We start from the raw sequence: 24,203 nt of genomic DNA, 5'->3' as shown, positions 1-24,203 counted from the left end.
CCGTTTCATTTTTGAACGAATCGAGTGAGCCAGTGTGATTCAACAATCCATTCCGATGGTCTCACTAGTTTTGTTTCTACTGAATCAGCCGTTTTGAACGAATCGTTTGAAATGAATGATTCAGTAAGTCATTTATTAAAACAGGGACTTGCTGCCACCTACTGGCGGTTTTATTGTCATATTTATTTATCCATGACAGACCTAAACCAGCCAAGGTGCCAGCACAAAACACACTCAGCAAAATATTGTTTAATTATCAATATTGACCAAAATTCCTCTATTTCAGGTCCCAGAAGGGGAAAAAACTGATAAATAATAGTTCATTTAATAAGGCAAATTTTTCACTAAATAGAAACCTTTTTCAAAAATGAGACCAATTTTGTAATCATTGTGTAAATCACTAGCCACAGGACGAAGGCACAAGGTGAGCATAAAAGACGCTCAGGATTGTTTGCAGAACAGTCGAGTGCTGTGTGAGAAGTTTTCTGCGCACACATCTGAAGTGCACGCACACAGACTGCCACGTCTACTCCGCGCAAATACTAAAACCCTGAAAAGCACTGTTTATTGAACTTGTGTCTTTGTTCTATTGTATTTATTTTCTGCTATTGCTTGTAATTTGGTTATATATAGAAAAGTTTTTAGCACTGAGCCCATAGCAGCAGCCAGAACTGTTTTTCCAATTGTTGATTTTCTTTATTATTTAAAAAAAAAAGAAAAAAAAAAAGTGTAGGCCTATTGAGGTACAGGATGTGATCATTTCAGATAAATGTTCATGTTATATATTTTGGTTGCATTTGTGAGTTAATAAAAATGTAGATGGTTGTTTAAAGTAGGTGCATAATATCATAATATCGATATATCAATCGATATACTCCTGTATCAAATCGAATCGTAATCGTATCGTAGAATTTTTTGAGGTATCAGCAAATATCGTATCGCTGGGTATGAGAATCGATATCGTATCGTGACATTGATATATCCGATTTTTATATATCCTACAAAATACCATTCCATAATCCATAATTTTCCACTTTTCCGAGTCCATCCCCTGTTGTCCTTTGACATAAAAACCACTGACATGTTTGTTTCCAAGCAAACTATTTCAATAAAATGAATCAGAATCCCAACACTACTTGTAAGAGAGAGTATGGTGTGCCTATGGCTTCAGTTTGGACAATGTAATGCACATCCCAACACTATGCAAGGCTTCAACACACTGCTTTCACCAAGTTAAGTTAGCAACATGAGAAGAAAGCTTTTTTGGAATATTTTTAGACATGTTAGAAAGGCAAAACATGCCAATTATTCAGTGAGGTTCCATGCTGAGTAGCATAACTTCTTTAGTCAGCTGACTCAGTCTCTTTCTCTGACAGGACTCACAAGCTTCTTGCTATGGTAACTAAATGCCACTTTTCGTATGTGCAGAGATGTGTTTACAATGAATGTGATACACTAGATACTTATACACACTGAATAGATTGACAAAAATCTGTGCATGTAAACACAGCGACATGGATAAGAAAAACTTTGCACAGTGCTAAAACCCAAACACAGTCGGAAATAAAACTGAATTAAGGTGAGTAAAGATAAATCAAATGAAAATTGTGGCTGTGGCTCAAATCCAACGCATTAAAACAGACAGGAAATGACCAGAGAAAGAGAAAGAGAGGAAGAGAAGTTCGAAGCTCCGATGAAATCTTTAGCATTTTTGAACTCATGCTGCTGAAAGGCTACTACCACTATGTTCAAAGTTCAAAAGTTCATAAAGTTAAAAGTATGCAGAAAAATAAACATATAATTCAAGATTAAGATCAATTCTATAATTCATTATAGAATTTGACTAGAAAGCAGTTGGTCAGAGTATGAATCTGAAGGCCTTGCACAGGAATAACAGCCTGCTTACATTCACTTAGTCGTGCATCAAGAATGCTGAAGCGTTTAATAAATAATTCCTTATTGCAATGGTTGACAGTCATCATGACGGAGACTGTGAGAAAAAAACCACAAGACCAACTTGCTAGCAGCACACTTGCTGAAGAACAGTGATTCTCTCACATACTCCGTCTCTTGCTGCCTCTTTGACAGTGTCGCAACTCTCGCAGTCTGTGAAACAGCTGAAATCTCTCCAGCACTGTTTAAACCCCTCACACGAGAGGACTATCGGATTCAGAAGACCCCCCGCCAGCTGAAAAACAGAGAGAAAGCCTAGAGAGAACACCACAGCCCATTTCTGCACAACATACTAAAGAGTTTTATCGTGTTTTTTTTGACAAGACTCAGATCTGGATGCTGTATCCTTCATGGTACCAGTGTAAGAACAAGAAGTTTGAAGCATTATGGAACACAACATGTTCCTTCAGCCAGGGGCGTTTTGTGAGGAACCAATGCAGCGAGTGCCTCCTCAAAATTCGGAAAAGGAAATAATTGACAGAACAAAAAGATACAGAATGAATATGACGCAATATGCTACGACTGGCCAATTAAGCAGTCAGTGCAATAAAACCTGTTTCTCATGGTCACAATCAGTCCGTAAATTGGTCTGAATCGGACATACTTGTGTAACGAATTAACTAATTACCAAGTAAACAACTCAGGGATCACCACTTTAGGTCATATCAGAGAGAAAATTAACTTGAAAAAATCACCTGTGAGTGAACAGGTTTTTAGTGAGCACTCTGCTCAGTTACATTATACACTGTGACCATCATAACACCTGCAGTTTTTACAGTGTTTGGTTAACTAATGGTCCAAAAAGAAGGTAACTCTCAATAAGAATAGCCAAATACAAAATATTCTGTGCTTACTGTAGAAAAGAATGTATTAAAAAACACAAACTTGAAATTTTGATAAATGACTTGAAAAAGAGCTTGAAAAAAATGTAACATCTACGCTAAATTAACAGGTTTATTCAAGTCAGAAATGCTATTTAATAATGACTGAATCAAGCTAAATACATTATACCAATAACACTCATTTTACGGGTCAAATCAGGTAGAAATAGTTCTTCACTGCAAGGTAACAATTACAGGTTACCACTTTTTACAGTGGAGTATTGGTTTCTTGTTGACAATGTAAGGTAAATGCTCTGCAGAAACTGGGTAAAAATCTAATGAAAGTAGTTAATTTACACCAGACTTAAATAAAAACAGGATTTTGCCTCCTTATTGAAGAAGAGCACCAGTGTGTTCAAACAGGTCATACCAACTTCACAGGACAGCAGCAAGCTTCAGAACTCTCATTCAACTGTAATATGTTTGAATAAACACCAGTCATGTCCATATGTAGCTACAGTTCAGCACTCAAAAAAGAAAAGAAAAAAGATTCAAGCATTAGTCAGTACTACACTTGTTTTCAAATGAGGGCATTACTGTGTTGAGGGAACTTGTGACCTACAAGTCATTGCCAAGAGCATGCATTCAAAAACTGAGACCACTGCACAAGCTCATAAACTCCATACATTACAGGTATTCACGTAATAACCTATAATTTAAAGGCTGTTTTTAGCAGTGTTTTCCTCTGACTCGATGGCCTCAAGCGTTTTCTCTGCGGCTAAAGATGCGCTTCAATTTACAATGCACAGAGGACTCGTGCGCAGGCATATTGCACGTTTTTTTTTACTGTACGTTGTTTTTCCCGGTGATGCCTCACAACAGGGTCATTTAAATAAACGAATCTAACAAATTCATTAAAATCCAGTCACCACGGGAAAACAAACCACATATTCCAACCAGACGTGTCAGAAAAAAGAGGAGTCACAACATTGCGTCTTACCAATACACAAGCTTGTTATGAAGAATCGCTGGAGTCTTATCCGACGCACAGTTGATGCACCACATTGTTGCGAGAAACACGTCCTGATGCGCAAGCGCTATTTCATTTGATCGCTAATTTGGCTCGAGCGCTGACAGCGTCCCTCACGGCGTGCGCGCGGAGTAGGATTCGCTTTAAAAGGCATGATTTGCGATTTCATGTGCTGTCATTAGCGAGGAGCTGATGAGAAGCTCATTCTCTCATCCTTGGCCACCCTCCTCCTCCTCCTCCTCCTCCCCTCTCGTTCATCTCTCTCTCTCTCTCTCTCTCTCTCTCTCCCCCAATCCTTTGAATCTCTTCAGGCTCGTGCAGCCAGCGTGACACAGCAGTAAGGGCGCGAAAACGCGTCTGCCAGCAGAGCTTGGCAAACCGCTTCCTGTTCGCAGCGCATGATCCGCACCTCAGGCATCATTGCTTCGACTCATCTGACAGGCTCTGTTCGGTGCCATTAAGATCAATCAGCGTGTCATGTGACATAATCTGTGTGAGTCACATCTCGATTCGTCGCGCGGTCCAGGGGAACCATATGGTGTCAATCTGGTGGTCAATTCTATCACTCAGTTCGCGCCACTTCACAAAGTGCATTCCTAAAAATAAAGGTTCAAGGGCGTTTTTCAGCCATAGTAGAACACTAAAACTAGAACCATGCAATGAACAGTTTTTAAAGAACCATTTTTTTCTAGTTTGAAAACATTTTTAAAAATTCAAATAACAATTTAACACTATAAATTACGCATTTGAAAAGTTTCAATATATGTTAAAGGTCCTTCATGGAACCAGGTGCCAATAAAGAACCTTTTTAAAGGGGTCATGACATGAGAAACCAAATTTCCCTTTATCTTTTGACATAGAAGAGGTCTTTGTATGCTTAAAGGGTTACTCCACCCCAAAATGAAAATTTTGTCATTAATCACTTACCCCCATGTCGTTCCAGACCTGTAAAAGCTTTGTTCGTCTTCGGAACACAATTTAAGATATTTTGGATGAGAACCAGGAGGCTTGTGACTGTCCCATTGACTGCCAAACAATTAACACTGTCAAGGCCCAGAAAAGTATGAAAGACATCGTCAAAATAGTCCATCTGCCATCAGTGGTTCAACTATAACGTTATGAAGCTACGAGAATACTTTTTGTATGCAAAGAAAACAAAAATAATGACTTTATTCAACAATTCGTCTCCTCTGCGTCAGTGTAGCGCTATTTTGGAGAGTATCTGCTGGACGCAAACTGCGTACGCTGTTCTGTGTCAGCCGCACCACACAGATACACTTTCTATGTTTGTTTACGCTTTGATTTGAACGAAAACAGCGTATCTGTGTGGTGCTAAACGGTGCTACGCTGACGCATGATCTAATTGTTTACACTTTGATCTAAATGAAAACAACGTTTCTGCGTGGTGCTGCTGACATAGCATACATTGTTTATGGGGTTGTTTATGTTACACTGTCTATGGGAGGGACAGAGAGCTCTCGGATTTCATCAAAATTATCTTAATTTGTGTTCCGAAGATGAACGAAGATCTTACGGATTTGGAATGACATGAGGGCGAGTAATTAATGACAGAATTTTCATATTTGGGTGAACTATCCCTTTAACGGCTGACACTTGATTATGCTGAATGCGAGTGTCGTGTTGTGTCAAAAGCAAATAAAAATTACAATCACTGCCACTATCTTGTTCACACTGGATACTGTATACAAATGCACATTTGCTTTCTGACACAGTCCACGAGCTTGAGTCTGTTGTTAATAGAATAATGGAGAGAAAGAACATTCGCTTTGATGCATTTGGTTTAAACAGCTCGTTTGCGTATTTGTACAGATATCAGAAGAGTCCCAGCTTAAGGTACAAGTGGATAGTTTATTTTTAATGGCATCCCGGATCGTATCAGGGGATTGATCGGAGGATTTTTTTTTTTTTTGTAAACGAGGCACAGTGTCATGCAGTGTTGGGTAAGTTACTTAAAAAAATTAATTAATTACTATTACTAATTACATCATCAATATTGTATTTAAATTACTTTACTAATTACTCTGTCTGAAAAGTAACTTAGTTACTCGATAAGTAATTTAATTATTCAAATCGCTAATTAGACTACATCTTAAAATCCCTATAAACCTTAATAGAAATTAAACTTTATTCTTTCAATTTGAGTCAAACATAGAATAGTTTATCCTTTTAGCTTCAAAACAACTGTAATACTTAAACATTTTTATTAAAAAATGTAACCTTCTTTGGTTAACAAATAGAAATACTCTGCAAAATATCTGAATAACAAAAAAGCTTAAGAAAAGTTAAACAATACATTTCAGTTTGACAAGATGTTCAGGAAAAGCCCAACTAGTAAAATCCATACAGGTTTATGTAAAAATAACACGTTAACTAATGTAGGTAAGAATAAATTACAGAAATTATCTTCTCTGCTGAATAAAGCCGTGTCCGATCGTGCTGTTCTTCTGAGGTAAATTCCTCATAGCAGGTCTTCTTTCAAAAACGATGAAAATTAGATCATTCTTGATTTTTATTTAATTTTTTATCTATTTTTTGTATCTAGGTGAGGGCGTTTGCGTGCAGGTGACTGCATATAATGAGCTCAGATACGGGAAAGACTGTACCTCGCTTTCATATGGATTACATAATCAGGAATATTCATTTTCGATTTGAATTCGTTCATTTAAAAGTAGACACTACAAGCTTTCAATAGACATATTTCTCATGTCTCTGTGTCAAGTATTCGCTGAGTTTGTGATGCGTAGAATGTTGCTCACGGAGACCTAGACAGCAGAAAGCGCACCCTGTTTGTTTTGTTTGTTTTACAAAAGCATAATGTTTTGTTGTTATTGTCAATGTACACAAATAAAAGTAGGCCCTTTTTAGATTTGATTGATTTTAGTCTTATCTGTGTCTGAGTATTTAAGTTTTCTCTGTGAATCAGGAAAAACAAAGTGAACGCGCTGGCGCGCAGAGGGTTAAAGACGCTGCATTCAATTTTATCTTTAGACGGTAAATTTAGATTTCAAATTCAATATTGATTTTAGAACTGTTGAAATTATTTACTGTATGTAACACAAGTACTTTATAATTAACTGTAATTAAATTACCTAAAAATGAACAGTAATCCCTTACTTTACTTTTTCAGTGGATAAGTAATTAAATTAATTAATTAAATTAATTAATATAAATTTTATTTATTTAATAATGCGTTACACCTAACACTGGTGTCATGGAGAGTTCACAAATAAATATTTGTTGAAAGATGAAGATCTGACTGCAGCTGCCTCACAAACCGTAACTTAAATTATTTAATAATGTTTTGTCTAGAAATGACCATTTTACTTTGATCAGGTTGTCAAAACACTCACATGCAATAGTGAGGGAGCGGGGCGTTGATACTGTTTCCTATGCAATGACAACAAGCCTTAAAGGACCCGCCCCTTAAAACAGGTCGTTTTAGACAGAGGGTTAGATGAGGGTTGAAAACAAGTTTTCCACATATTTGTTTTTTGCGCAAAAACTTTATTAACATTATAAGTAAACCTCAAGGAACATATTAAAATTGTAAAAAAATCCATGTCATGACCCCTTTAATAGTGTGGATAAGCAAGAGATCACTCTCTGTTTCTATCCTCATTTTGCACATCCAAGTTTAATTAATGTTTTACTTATTGTCAGTGGACTTATAATGAAGCACGCTGAGAGAGACTTTTCAACCCACTCTGTTGTGACAACAGTCTCTTCTCTGTATCTTGAGCCTTCTCATCTTGACAATGGCCCACTCTGCCTCCATCTTTCGCATGGACATCAAAACACAGGAGAGATTTGTGATATTTCTTTCTCTCTCTCTCTATCTGTGTCTCCATCTCTCTCCCTGGCCTCAGGATAGCTTTATATAATTCATCATATTCCATATTAGCCACCATTTTTATGCCTCCTTCCCATGTTTGTCATCTGTCTCATTCTTCAGCACAAGCTGCTCAGTGTTCTGTTCACTTCATCTCTCCTGTGTCACTTTCTCTTTTTTTCAGGGTTCATACGGTCATGATAAACCTGGAAGCATCAGGCCAGGGAATATTAAATGTGTAATATCCAGGCCGGGAAAAGTTTGTTTCTCTCTGATTATGCTCTGCATGGAGAATCCTGTATTTCTTTTTTGATACTGCACAAATACTTACTGTTAAAATATCATAATTCTTAAGATTGGTACCGGACATACAAATTAAAATCCTCCTGGCAATCTTTATAAAATTATTTTAAAAATACTTCTGCAGTAAATCATGAACAACTGAAAACGTTATTGAAATTCATTGGTTAAACAAATGTTAGAACATGTGATAGTAAAACATAATTAGTTCAAATTCACAGTTCATTTATAACACAACTGGCTTACACCTGCTTTAATCAGAATACAGTATCATGCAGACATCATCTTTGATTACTGTCCACAAAACAGGACATTAATTTTAATCTGGGCATGACCATCCTAAATTAATTCTAGGGGACTTCTCAATTTTTTTCATCAACATTTAAAAACAGAATCTAAAATTATGGCCTAGATTTGTAAAAGTCCCATGACCTACATTTTGCCATTCATCACACTCTTGTGTGTTATTTTTAAGGACATGAATGAGAATTGATGAGTTGGCTAAATTACTGTCCAAAAATCGCAAAAATGCATTGTAACAAATGGCACGACCATCAATAACATGCAGAAATGCATCAAAATACTTCAACAGCAATTCATTTTCAAAATAAAATACAGAATTATCCGGATTATGCACCTTAATTGCATAATTATGTCCATGTACACAAATTCTATGAGATGTTTTGGCCTATATACTTTCAAATAAACTGCCAAAAATTGTCAGTGGATATATATGAGGAATGGGATTGCATTTTATTTTGTGATTTCACTAAAAGCCTCAGATGATTGGTAGAGCACCTGAAAGCATAACTGACAGATCACTTGATGGATTTTTAGGAAATCCCCTTAAATAGGGTCTAAAATCAATTATTTGTGGCTCATTGAACATGCTAGACGATTGCACATTCTTTTGTGCAGAATTACATTCTGCCAACCTCCTGTGATGGCAAGCAAAATACAGTCATGCTTAATTTTACAAAAACAAACACAGCTCATGCACAGGTAAGTTTCATGCTTTCACACTGAGAAAACACATCACCTCCTAGGTATATAGTATGAAATGTTCCTGTAGCACACGTTGATGTCTACCACATGATAGAAATTTTGCTGAAATACTGTAGACATACATCATCTCAATGTGCAATGAGCTAGTACTCATGCAGCACTCAGTCTATTTTAATGTCACCAGGGCACCACGTGATGCGAATCTCCACATGATTGGACAGACATGATGCTTCATGACTGTGCTCTATCAGCCTCCCGTGGTGGGCGGAGTCAATGTCGGTCTCCTCGCATTTCCCCTTTCATGATTCCCAAAGAACAACGATACAACGTGCTGCTGACTGCAATATTAATAAAGTCTAACTAGGTCATTTGAGCGATCAGAAAGACTCTGCTTCAGAATGCAGCGAGTGCAAACAGCTGAGAGGAATAGAGACATCACTTCAGATTAAGATTTCTGCATAATGAACACTAATGAAAACGCATTCATATCATATTTTCAGTTTATAATGCTGTTTATATCAGAACATGAGAACTCAATGTTATGTGAAGAGCCTAAGTCAAGGATCAATAAATAGAAAACAACAAAAAAAAATCATATTGTCATTAATATACTTGATAAGATATTTATAATGTTACAAAATATTTCTATTTTAAATAAATGCTGTTATTTTGAACTTTCTATTCGTCAAATAATCCTAAAAACAAAAATCAGCATATTATTATTATATTTAAATAGAAAACACTTATTTTAAATTGTAATAATGTTTCACAATATTACTGCTTTTATGGTATTTTTGATCAAATAAATGCAGCCTTGGTGAGAAAAACAACAATAATACAATAAAATAATAATGGTCATTAAAATAATGTTTAAAAAAATTATCATGACCTTTTCTTTGCAAGTTATAAAATTTTGCTTTATAATTTATTACATTTCCTTTTGATTTTGGAGTGAACGGTGACCTGGAAATGTTTTCATGATATTGATCCATAAATAATAAAGCATGCCACTTTCTTTCAACCCTTTTTGTTCCTGATTCACTATTTCCCACTATTTATCATTTTCGCTTTACTCTGTATTTGTCCATTACTGTAATCCTGTTTACCGATCTCTTGCTCATCTCTTGCTCGTCTCTCTCCATCTCATTCTCAAATCTTTGTAATCATACTGCCCCTCTCTCTTTTTTTGAATCATTATCTCTCTCTCTCTCTTCACACTGCTTCCACCCTTTATCCCTCCTTCTCGATGCTGTCACTCTCTCTGGAAGAGGCGGATTCAGAGAAGGGGAGAGGGGGCGGGGATGAGAGAGTTGCTTGGTGACGGTTGCTGAGAAACGGATGTAGGAGGGGTTGCAGGGAGCCAGAGTCAAGAGTGGCGTTGCCTTGGCGACCGAGGTTTCACACTGTCTTACAGGATTTGGCACAAGATGGGAGGGCTCATGTACCTCTGAGGGGTTAGTAGCACCATATAACCACATACACAATATAAGTATACACACATAAACACTAGAGTTAATCTTGTTTTAGGGATAAAAGTCAAAAAGAATATTAAAACTGGTAACGCCAAAATGAGATTTTTTAATTTAATTATTATTCTTATTGGAAAACACGGTAATGAAATGCAGTGCAATTTACTGCAGTTTAAGAATACAAAAAACTTGAAACTAGGGCTTATTATTTCAGTTAAGGCTAACCATGTACAGTACATTACTACTAAAACGTTTGGGCTCAGTGAGTTTTTTTATTTATTTTTGAAAGGAAGAGGAAAAGGAATGCATTTGTTTGATCAAAATACTATAAAACATTAATATTGTGAAATATTTTTTTTTACAATTTAAATAACTATTTTCTATTTTAATATATTTTAAAATGTCATCAAAGCTGAATTTTCAGCAGCCATTACTCGAGTCTTCGGTGTGACATGATCCTTCAGAAATTATTCTAATATGCTGATTTGGTGCTCAAGAATCATTTTTTATATTATTGTCAATGTTGAAAACAGTTGTGCTGCTTAATGCTTTTGTGAAAACTATAACTTTTTAAAGGATTCTTTTAATGTTGAAAGTTGAAAAGAACAGCATTTATATGAAGTAGAAATGCTTTGCAACATTATAAAAGTCTTTTGAATGTCCCTTTTGATCAGTTTAATACTTTCTGAATTCATTAATTTTCAAAAATCTCCAAACACTTGACCATTGAACGGTGTTTAAAAACAGCTCATTTGAAGAGACTCAACAACGATTCTAATTAGGGGTAAAACGGTACACGTATTTGGTATTTGGTCAAATTTCGGTATGGGTCTTTCGGTTCGGTACGTATGTGTACCGAACAAATACAGCATTGTTTTAACCACTGCACGAGTGGAATTTCATTGTAACCTTACCGATTTCTATATATTTAATTTTGATAAGAAACAAAGTCTAATCTTTCAAATTATGTAAACTTTTTTCAGAAAATTCAAATAACAAATGCCATTTTGAAGCTCTTTGATTTGGTGTGAGAGATCGCTGTATAAACGCCTCAGTTCAAACTGCAGCGTTGAGCAAGAGTGAGCGTGATCTCTTTACTACTAGTTTTAAAGTGAAATAAACATGAATGAACATCTCATGCTTCGTAATCACTCGATCTGTGTTTTAACCATGGAAAGACGTCAACAAAATGCCACAAAACATTTCATTTACCGCAGGCAAGATATCAGTGTCCACGGCGTGTTAGTTCTCTAGACAAATGAAGTCAAGAGAAGAGAGTTTTACAAACAATTTGACTATATACTCAGTATATTTTACTTCACCTAGTGATGTCTTAATTATTTAATGCTTAAATAAATCTGTTATGAAATAATTTATGACAGCCACTGTGTAAATAAATATATTTCAACAACAAATAGAAATAGAAGTTAATTTAAAAACTACATTATGTGCAATTTACATGTTTGCATACAATTTTTTGAAGTTGAGTGTTGATTATTATATTTAAGTTTGGGCTCTGTTGTTAGTAATGTAAAAGGGGCTCCCTATTTTATAGCATAAGCTGAGGTAGATCCCTAAGAAATATATTTTCTAATTTAATTTTTTTAAAGAAAGAGCAATTTGTTCAGTAAACCACTGTTTAATAAAAAAAAAAAGACAATTTTATGTTTCATTTTTTCCCCCTGCTGTACCAAAACCATACCAAACCGTGAGGTCAAAACCAAGGTACATACCGTCATGTTTGTGTTCCGTTATTCTAACGTTATGCAGGAGATGAAAACACGTTTACATACATGCACAGCAGGAAGCTGTCCCATCTAGAGGTTGAACTCACTGACGGGACGGTGGAGGGAGCTGTCCATTGTGCTGAAAACAGCCATCATCATTCAGAGACGCTTGACCTCATTTATAGGGGTGCACTAATTCAGATCATTTATTCCCTTTAAAATATCTGCATGAATTAGTATTTGTGTTTTAATGTGAAATTATTTATATCAGTAGTTGTCAACTAGATTTGTTTAGAAATTGACGGGCATTGAGTGGTAACCCAACAGTACTAAAATTGATTACACACAAAAAGTTTTTAAATGAAACACTGAAATTTAATATTGTTGAAATGTATTAACGGTAATTAATATAATTATGAAAAACTTCTGAAATAATCTACAGGCTATAGTTTAAGTGTAGAAATTAAAGGTGGACAAAATTGCATGTTGCTCAATATAAATTGTTGAAGGCTTGTTGCTTTTTTAGTACTTGCTATTAAAAAACCCTCAGAGTGCAAATACAAACTTTTTGCAAAGGTTTTTCACTGTGCTGCAATTTATAATCTAGTTTTAACAAGTTTCTGGCACTAGAAAGTGTGATACTGACTCTTTTTGATCAACAAATAAGCTGCTCTTTTAATCACATTATCCCATTATTAATTATGCAGCAATTACTCCCTACACTTTATTAGGGTGTAAAATGAACATCAAAGCAAATCAGGATTCCAAATAAGGACACAGGGAAATTGAAGCTTACAGCTCGCAGATCATGTCCAATCAAAAATGTTTATTTACACACAGAATAAATAAACACAGAGCAAACAGCCACGTCTGCACGCCATTGTACCGCAACGTGATTCAATTAATGATCCTAATTAATTATGCAGGAAACACAGAACATGGACATTAGATTATCAATTACATTTTTTTTAATCAGTATAAAATTTTCAACAGCCATTAGTCTAGTCTTCAGTGTCACATGATCCTTCAGAAATCATGAAATGCTGATTTGGTGCACAAAATTTAGTCTTATCATCAATGTTGAAAACAGTTGTGCTCCTTATTATGTTTGTGGAACCCATTAAATATATTTTTTCAGGATTCCTTGATGAATAGAAGGTTAAAAAGAAAAGCATTTGCTTGAGTATTTATACTTTTGAATGCCCGTCAATGGAAAACATGCTCTTCGTAGCCAGATGGTGTAGTTACAGCATCTGCCAGCAGGGACTAACCAGAGAATGATAACCAGCCAAACCTTGACCTCTTGGTTAATCCACACTGTCATCTATAATTCAATGATTTCCTCTGTCACTGTATTTGCTGTCGCCAGTGCTTTGTTTCTACAGAGCAAACGAGCAAAACACCTGAGGGGGAAACATCCTGATATGAACATACAACCGTCTGAGAGACTGTGTCCCCTTTTACAGCCGAACATTTCCATTCCTTCCATTTCTCTTGGATTATTGTTTCAACCAATCATGCAATTCCTCCTGCTGCCTCTTTAGTCATAGGTTATATGTGACCTTGGCTTGGACTCAAAACACACAGTACAGACATTCACACTTTTATATAAACTCACACTCAAATATTCTCATGCAAACACACATATAATCAGCATTTACTGGAGTGATATTGTATAAACCAGAAGTGAAGGCTCTACCCAACAGAGACGCCATAATCTCCAGCCGCGTGCAGAAAGGAGTCACCCTCGCCCTTTGATGTGCGCTTGCACTAATCTGCGTTTAGCTCCCTTTCATGATCACCACAAGCTGACACTTGCTGTCTACCAAACAAGATTAATCCGACACAGTCATCCCCGCTGAAACATATTAGCAAATTAACAATTTCTTAAATCCCTCACAGTTTGCAGTTGCACGCCGCAGCAGAATGACCACAAACAGTCATCGCTCATCGCTAGAGTAAATGAAAACGAGTGCATCGAGACACTCGGACAGCTGTCACTCAGCTTGAGATCGCTGACTCACTTCTCAGTAGAAACACTTAGGTTACAAAAGAACAGCCAGTTTTCAGACTGCATAAAAACTGATTCAAGCTCATTTTCAAAAAATAATGTTTAAAAACCATAGAAGAGATAAAAACATCTCATAATACTTGAAATATGCACAAAACAGCATTCTGCTGTCAAATACTTGAAAATGACAAAACATACACAAGGACAAAAGTAAATAAATAAATGGGCTGAAATATTGATCAAAGCTAAAATGATTTTATTATATAAGAAGCAGCTATGGATTTGTCAATTTATAAAAAAAAATATTTGACAGCAGAATAAAAGCAATAAAATACAACATTAAAATAATATTTCACTGCACATGAAAACAACTGTGCTTCCATTGTGGTCTTTTCTAGCACCGTGGAGCACCATTAACATACTATATGATAATCATTTAGTACCACAGTATATATAAAACACCATGAAATGACCATTTGACACAATCAACACAAAGAACTTTTTGTAAGGGTTTACTTTTCCTGAGAGTCAGGAGGCATTAAGAAGTACGCTTCAGCAGAACACAACTCTAAATTACCCATCAGCCTTGTACTTGCCGACTGAGGATACCAGAAGTGCTCCTATACCAGACACAGTTAATCTTCTGTCACTAGATGAGACCCAAGGGTGCACACACACCCCGTAAATCTGACGATTCTGGTGGAATTCATCTTTAACCTTAAACAACCTGCCCTCTTTAGCTAATAAATCTACTCACTTTCTCTTTTTCTCTCTCACACGCCTGAACATTCATGTGTGCAGCCAGCTGCTTTTCTTTATATTATTAATTTAAAACATGACCTCTCACTCTTCTTCTTCTTTCTCTCTCTCTCACACCCTTCCCCCTCCTCTCCTAAGATGGTTTTGACGGATTTTGTTCTCCCTCTGGATCTTTGAACCTGTCATTTCATTTCTAGATGTGTCAATTCATCATTCTTTCCATCCATCCATCTCCCTCCCTTATGCTCCTCTTGTCTCCGACAACACAGCTGGTACAAATCCCACTGCTATTAGCTACACTATTACCAACCACTTCTAGTCTCTGAGCTCTATGAGACAAACACACTGTACGCACAAAAATCATAACAATCAATTACATTTAAAATCAGATTACACACATTATATGCCAATAAATTCATGTAATATATCACAATAAATGAGAAAAACTGGATGCTTATTTCAACTTTTGACACACAGAGCAACTTATGCATACCAGTTTCAAAACAGACCAATCAGGAAAAGTTAGGCGGGGCATGCAAATGTGTATCATTAGTCAGCAACAAGAGGAGGTTCTTATAGCAGCTGTGTCTGAATACTCTGAATAATACTTTCTAGTTTTTTTTTGGTCATTTGAAAATGTTTGTAAGTATTAATTCTGATGTTAAGCTATTTTTGTTTTCTCTTCATTATTTCCATTTTTGTCAGTGCACATCTCATTAAAAGTGCATTCTTTGCTGCGTTTTGTTGTTGTTGTGTTTGTTTGTTTTTTTTCAAAGGATGCGCCAATATTAAAATTCTGGCAGATACCAATAAGCTAAAACTAATTATTATTGTTATGGTCAATAGTCGACAAAGGACTGATATTAAATATATAAAAAATATAAAAATTATTTGATTATATACCTTAATAAATTGAAAAATAATTAAATAATATTATAGACTAAAATAATGCACTAAAATGTTACATATTAAATTAACTAAAATATCCAAATAATATAAAAATGATATCTAAAATGATATCTAAATACATTAAAATGCATTCAAATTATATTACATATTTTTTTTAAAAATCACAAAAAATAAAAATAATATCTAATAATTATATCTGAAATATGCTGTTACATGATAAATAAATGACAACATTAAAATGTACAGTTAGAAAATTATGAGATCTGCTAATGATTATATTTAACAAAATTATTACATTATCAGTGTTTTTAAAGTTAATCTTTAATTGAGAATACAATATTGACTGACACCAATAAATGAAAATCTGTCTAATATTGGTTGATAACTATATTGCGCATAATTTCTTTTTACTAATCCTGAGTGCTGACTCATGTTTTTAAACGCATTTTGTATGAACGCCCCTTAGAAGTATAATATATTGCTTCATTTATTTTCATATTGTCATGCTCGGGCGGTAGGAAAATTACTTACAAATTTTTCATTCAGATCCAGGGGCATCATTAATTGTGTTATTTTTCGATCACATTTTTAATCACATTTTTATTATTATTATTTTTCTATCACACAAAATTAAAAATGTTAAACCGACATCCCTAGTTACAGCAGTGCTGCTGAAGCTGCACATCCTCTCTCACACACGCAGATGTTCACTTCCTCCTGCCTTTTGTTCTCCCAAAAAGACAAAGACATCAGTTTTGGGCAAAATAAGAAAAATGAAATCAATTTATTTTCTGAAACAAAGACTTAACCACTAACAGGCCACATAACTGGCTGCCCAAAGGCAGGCCAAACTGGTAAATTATTGAGTTCTGTCTCACTCAGGCATAAGACACTTCACTCCGTCCCCAAAGGCTCCTGGGTTTATTTTTAAAGCAACATTTACATAAAAGCAGCCAGAACAAACGCTTTCCAACCTCACACGATACTACAATTGTAATGAAAATGAATAAATGGGCAATACGTTGTACTTCTGTGGGCCTTCACGTCAAACTCTAATCACTACTGGGCTATGTACTATATTCTGGAGAGTCAGCTGTCTGCTTGTCCTACACAGCAAGAAACAGCACTATTTACTAAATGACAATTGGAAGTAATAGTTAACGTGATGCATCAAATGCACTGAAGAGTATAAACCAGATTAGCTGAATGTGAATTTGAAAATGTCATGGGTAAAAAGGCCCGCAGTCAACATATTTCCCGTTCAGGGTGAGCGGACGGCACATCTGTTATCGCAAGACTGTGCCACGCAGCCGCTTAGTTAAGTGTCAGCGTTAATACCACAGACAAACGTGCGATGATTCAGAGAGTCAAAGAGTGAAAGGATGGAGGAGTGAACAAACGAACGAGAGCTTACCGCCACGCAGCCACAGAGAGGTCCCATTCAGGCTGAGGGAAGCAGAGGAAAAAATAACCCCTTTTCTAGTCTACCCTGTATCTCTCACACCCACCACCCCTCCTTCTTTCTCTCACTCCCTCTCGCTCTCTCTCCCTCTCTCTCTCTCTCTCTCTCTCTCTCTGAGGAGCAGAAAGGCTGCATTCTTGACAGGTCTCTTCCACGTGTGTACTTCACTCATGAGTGCACATGCACACACATGTGTGAATGGGCTTTTTGCAGTGCGGGGTAACGGAGAAATGCAGGGATGAGGTATAGCACTTTATTAAAATATTTATTTGTCATTTTAAAGGTGTGATTTGACATTTTAAAAGACTTCTGGAGTCAGTTTCTAGGAATCGGTTTGGCTCTTGCTGGCATTTTCGGTTTTGGTAGCTTGTGTGTTTGCTGTCTGCCTGACAAATGCAGCAGATTGCAACACCTTTAGCTCAGATATGAACAGCATGTGTGTGAGATTTACTGTGATGACGATTCGGCGGTGGTGAGATGAACCCGATGGAAACTAAGCTGAGAATGAATGATTCTCAGAGGCTGAGGAGCGAAGTGATGTTATGAAGAGCTCTTACACTAAATAATTGCTTACTTCTACTTGCTGTGCTGTCAACATATCACACAAACACACACACGCATACACACATAAACAAAGAAGCATTCGAAGAACAGTTCATCCAAAAATGAAAATTCTGTAATGTACCTGTCATTCTGAATCTGTATGGTGTTACTGCTTACGTGGAACACAAAATTAACGATTCGGGACTGTTTTGTGTGATCTTTTCCACTGAAAGTAAATGAGAATGTACGTTGCTGGGTATCAAAATTGCAAAAGTTAATGAATACATAAATAACTAAAACACCATAAATGTCATTATGGCTTGTTTGGTCTTCAAAAGCCTGAAGACTTGAGCTTTGTGTGAGAAACAGACTGAAATTTAATTAATTACAGTGGTCACATGGTGCACAAGATGTCAACACTGACGTCACAACTGGAGCAAGGTGTCTTCCATATTTAAATATACACACAACAGAATGAATGAGATTTAAGCATTACATTGGAGAGAGAGATTATTCAACATTAAAATTTGTGTGTGTATACAATATACAGTGGGTACGGAAAGTATTCAGACCCCCTTAAATTTTTCACTCTTTGTTATATTGCAGCCATTTGCTAAAATCATTTAAGTTCATTTTTTTTCCTCATTAATGTACACACAGCACCCCATATTGACAGAAAAACACAGAATTGTTGACATTTTTGCAGATTTATTAAAAAAGAAAAACTGAAATATCACATGGTCCTAAGTATACAGACCCTTTGCTGTGACACTCATATATTTAACTCAGGTGCTGTCCATTTCTTCTGATCATCTGATGGTTCTACACCTTCATTTGAGTCCAGCTGTGTTTGATTATACTGATTGGACTTGATTAGGAAAGCCACACACCTGTCTATATAAGACCTTACAGCTCACAGTGCATGTCAGAGCAAATGAGAATCATGAGGTCAAAGGAACTGCCTGAAGAGCTCAGAGACAGAATTGTGGCAAGGCACAGATCTGGCCAAGGTTACAAAAAAATTTCTGCTGCACTTAAGGTTCCTAAGAGCACAGTGGCCTCCATAATCCTTAAATGGAAGACGTTTGGGACGACCAGAACCCTTCCTAGAGCTGGCCGTCCGGCCAAACTGAGCTATCGGGGGAGAAGAGCCTTGGTGAGAGAGGTAAAGAAGAACCCAAAGATCACTGTGGCTAAGCTCCAGAGATGCAGTCGGGAGATGGGAGAAAGTTGTAGAAAGTCAACCATCACTGCAGCCCTCCACCAGTCGGGGCTTTATGGCAGAGTGGCCTGACGGAAGCCTCTCCTCAGTGCAAGACACATGAAAGCCCACATGGAGTTTGCTAAAAAACACCTGAATAAGATTCTCTGGTCTGATGAGACCAAGATAGAACTTTTTGGCCTTAATTCTAAGCGGTATGTGTGGAGAAAACCAGGCACTGCTCATCACCTGTCCAATACAGTCCCAACAGTGAAACATGGTGGTGGCAGCATCGTGCTGTGGGGGTGTTTTTCAGCTGCAGGGACAGGATGACTGGTTGCAATCGAGGGAAAGATGAATGCGGCCAAGTACAGGGATATCCTGGACGAAAACCTTCTCCAGAGTGCTCAGGACAGACTGGGCCGAAGGTTTACCTTCCAACAAGACAATGACCCTAAGCACACAGCTAAAATAACGAAGGAGTGGCTTCACAACAACTCCGTGACTGTTCTTGAATGGCCCAGCCAGAGCCCTGACTTAAACCCAATTGAGCATCTCTGGAGAGACCTAAAATGGCTGTCCACCAACGCTACCATCCAACCTGACAGAACTGGAGAGGATCTGCAAGGAGGAATGGCAGAGGATCCCCAAATCCAGGTGTGAAAAACTTGTTGCATCTTTCCCAAAAGACTCATGGCTGTATTAGATCAAAAGGGTGCTTCTACTAAATACTGAGCAAAGGGTCTGAATACTTAGGACCATGTGATATTTCAGTTTTTCTTTTTAATAAATCTGCAAAATGTCAACAATTCTGTGTTTTTCTGTCAATATGGGGTGCTGTGTGTACATTAATGAGGAAAAAATGAACTTAAATGATTTTAGCAAATGGCATAATATAACAAAGAGTGAAACATTTAAGGGGTCTGAATACTTTCCGTACCCACTGTATATATATGTACACACACATTTTATTGTTGGATATATATATATATATATATATATATATATATATACACACATATATATTTATGCCATGGTCTGTCTGAATACTCGATTCTGATTGGCTGGCAGGTGTTGATTAAATTCGTTTAACTGCACCGGTAGTTCCAGGTCAGTTTAATCACGTTCATGCGCTTTATTAATATTAATGTGCTTCCTATAAACATTGGTAACCATAGTAACATACAGTTACAGTTGAATAGTAATACAGACTAAAACAACCGTCATTTTATCGTTTGAATTTATCGTTCCGGTGAAATATTGCAGCGCAAATATTATTAACATCTTTAATATGTGAATGCTGGTAAATGACCATGGCATAACGGGATAATCAGCGGCTAGCTGTGCATTAAACGATTTGAATGCACTTCGGAGGCTCCACGTCGTGCATTCAAATCGCTTAATGCACAGCTAGCCGTTGATTATCCCTTACATACACACACACACACACACATATATATATATATATATATATATATATATACACACATGCATACATATATACACACACATAAATATATACAGTATATATACAGTATATACACACACACATATATATATATATACACACATAAATATATATATATATATATATATATATATATATATATTAGTGCTGTCAATCGATTAAAATTTAATCGCGTTAATCACAGTCGTGGACTGTGATTAATCGCAAATTTAAAATACTAGGATTTACCTGTAAATGTGTTGAAAAAGAAATGCATGACAAACTAGTTTAAGGAAACAGAACCTTTCACACTTCCGCCAGGTATGAGACATAATCCTTATTATTCTTTTATCATTATTATTTTGTTTTTATTCAGCCATTATCAGCCTTTATACTGGCAATAAAAAGTTTACCAAGCCACATCGCTTCAATCCCAGTATACATTTACCCAACTATTATCAAAAGTATTTCTAAATAAATACAACAAAATATTTCTTGCGACCTTACGTGAAGTATTATGACAAAATGCATTATGAAGAAGAATCGGACCTGTTCTGCAGCTGCATTAGAGCTAATATTAGCATAATGCTTCATAAGACAATTTATGAGATTAATAGTACACTTTTACTCAGAACTCACTTCAAACTACCATTGAGTGTTTGTAATAAGTTCCTTTTACGATCACATGTGGAATTTGGTCATTTTCTGTTGTTAAAATATGCTATTTATATCGCAGCACAAATGAGCATTTCAGATGTACACATTCAACTCAAAAAAATCACATACAGACCATATCTATCGTAATCGTGTGTTTAGTATCTTATATAATCTATAGTGGCTGTTGTCATGTTTATTTCTGCTGTGTAAAAGCCTTAACATGTGCTCTGCTGAAACTCACGTTGTTTGATGTTACAACCGCCTCTCCGTTTAAGTTGCCAGGGATATATTACAAGTATAATACACATTAGTAAAAGGATCTATTTTAATTTTTATTTGTCTATATACACTTTGGGCGGTGGCGGTACATTATAAAAGTAGCCCAAAAAACCGCAACCCACGGCTCTGTAATTTTTCCCACGACTGTATTTTCAAAATAGCCCACTTGTGCCGTTACCCTGGTAACACTGGTTCGCTGTCCCCTCATCATTCAATGATAGATAACCTTCCGCGCTGCGATGACGGGAAGAAGTTGGGGTCAAACCTTATCAAGCGATTAATTTGCGTAAAAAAATATTAACGCGTAAAATTTTTGATTAACGCGTTAACGTTGACACCTAATATATATATATATATACATAAATACACACATATATATATATATATATATATATATATATATATATATATATATATATACACACACACACACACACACACACACATATACATATATATATATATACCATCATGGCCAAAAGTATTGGCACCCTTGGTAAATATGATCAAAGAAGGCTGTGCAAATGAATCTGTATTGTTAATCCTTTTAATCTTTTATTTAAAAAATTCACAAAAATCTAACCTTTCATTGGAGAATAAGAATTTTAAATAAATAATATCATTATGAAATAAATGTATTTCTCTTACACACATTGGCCACAATTAACGGTACCCTTTTATTCAATACTTTTTGAAACCTCCATTTGCCAGTTTAACAGCTCTAAAATTTCTCCTATAATGCCTGATTAGGTTAGAGAACACCTGACAAGAGATCAGAGACCATTTTTTTCATCCAGAATCACTCCAGACCCTTTAGAAACCCAGCTCCATGTTGGTGCTTCTTCTCTTCAGTTCTTCAGACTGGAATGGCCATAGCAGAAGCTTGGTTTTGTGCCCAGTGACCCATTTTTGTGTTGATTTTGATGTTTGTGTTTGGATTATTGTACGGTTGGAAGATCCAAACATGGCCCATTATATGATTTATAAGTCAGTCACAAGTCAGGTATTTGATAGAATCAGTGATGCTGAGTGTCTAAACAAGATGTCCAGGACCTCCAGCAGAGATATAGGCCCACAACATCAAAAATACAGCAGTATATTTCATTGTACACATGGGGTACTCTTTATCCCTGTGTTCACCAAACCCATCTTGAGTGTTCATTTTTTAGTTTCATCTGACCATAGAAGCCAGTCCCATTTGAAGTTCCAGTTGTGTCTGATAACTGAATATGCTGGAGTTTGTTTTTGGATGAGCTAGGAGAATTCTTCTTGAAACCCTCCCGAACAACATGTGGTGATGTAGGTGTTGTTTGACTTTTTTTTTTTTTTTTAAGGTTTTCTGACCCCGAGACTCAACTATTTTCTGCAATTCTCCAGCTGTGGTCCTTGAAGAGCCTTTAGCCACTCAAACTCTCCTCCTCACCGTGCATTAGACATACGTCCTCTTCCAGGCAGTTTCGTAACATTTTATGAATGAATGAATGAATGAGGCATTTATATAGCGCTTTATTGTGTACTGCAATACACCCAAAGCGCTTTACAATCATGTGGGGGGGGAGGGCTTCTCTCCTCAACCACCACCAGAGTGCAGCATCCACTTGGATGGTGCGACGGCAGCCACAGGATAACAGCGCCAGTACGCTCACCACACACCAGCTACAGGTGGAGAGGAGAGAGAGTCATAGAGCCAATCAAGTGGATGGGGATTATTGGGAAGCCATGATTGACAAGGGCCAGTGGAGGGAATTTGGCCAGGACACCGGGGTTACACCCCTACTCTTTACGATGAGTGTCATGGGATTTTTAATGACCACAGAGAGTCAGGACCTCGGTTTAACGTCTCATGCGAAAGACGGATCAATTTTATGTTGATTGAAAATTCTTAATTATTGCCCTGATGGTGGAAATGGGAATTTTCAATGCTCTAGCTCTTTTCTTAAAGCCACTTTACTAATTTGTGAAGCTCAATTATCTTTTGCTGCACATTAGAACTATATTCTTTGGTTTAAAACATTGTGATGGATGATTAAGGGAATTTGGCCTTTGTTTTTCCTCCCATTTATGTATCTGTGAAACAGGAAGCCATGGCTGGATAATTTCATGTTCATAATCACCCTGGTGTGCTCAAAATTGAAAATATGAATGGGAATATACTTCAGAGATATTTTACTTATAAGAATTTCTAGGGGTACCAATAATTGTGTCCAACATATATTTGAAAAAAACATTAATTTCATAATGAGATTTTCCCCCATTTTCAATTGTTTTTGTTCAATGACAGATCAAAAGGATTAATAATGCAGGTTTATTTTCAGAACCTTCTTTGATCATATTTACCAGTGGTGCCAATACTTTTGGCAATGATTGTATACACACACACACACACACACACACACACACACACACACACACACACACACACACACACACACACACACACACACATACATACATACATACATACATACATACATACATATATATATATATATATATATATATATATATATATATATATATTTAATATTTTAAATTGTATTATATTACTTACTATATAAATTCATTTGATTTTATTTATACACTGTAGCATCTCTCCAAAGCTCATGGCAGGGTTTTAAAACTAAAACTATTAAAGATAATTTTTCACACATTGCACATAACAAATTTAGTAAAACAAACTAAGATTAAAATGAAAATTGAAAACGTAAAAAATAAATAAAAGCTAATTCAAAATATTAATAAATACTATAATAGTATATAAATAATAAATATAATAATAG

The 24,203-nt window shown here is 36.1% G+C and overlaps 1 protein-coding gene across 13 annotated transcripts in view; it reads right to left on the bottom strand.

Moving 5' to 3' along the window:
• Positions 1 to 24,203, bottom strand: part of LOC131545256 (IQ motif and SEC7 domain-containing protein 2) — a 108,780-nt gene that overhangs the window by 57,729 nt on the left and 26,848 nt on the right. The window contains exon 1 of one of the 13 annotated variants that reach the window (XM_058783907.1): positions 3,775 to 4,221. The exons of the other annotated variants lie outside the window; for them this stretch is intronic. Within the exon in view, the coding sequence (XP_058639890.1) occupies positions 3,775 to 3,839 (65 nt within the window). The 5' untranslated portion in view covers positions 3,840 to 4,221. Of the gene's footprint in view, positions 1 to 3,774; positions 4,222 to 24,203 lie in introns of those variants that run through there. 13 annotated transcript variants of the gene reach the window in all.

Source organism: Onychostoma macrolepis, chromosome 08 (genome assembly GCF_012432095.1).
Source record: "Onychostoma macrolepis isolate SWU-2019 chromosome 08, ASM1243209v1, whole genome shotgun sequence".
Classification (NCBI taxonomy): domain Eukaryota; kingdom Metazoa; phylum Chordata; class Actinopteri; order Cypriniformes; family Cyprinidae; genus Onychostoma; species Onychostoma macrolepis.
This window is presented reverse-complemented; position numbering and strand designations above follow the sequence as displayed.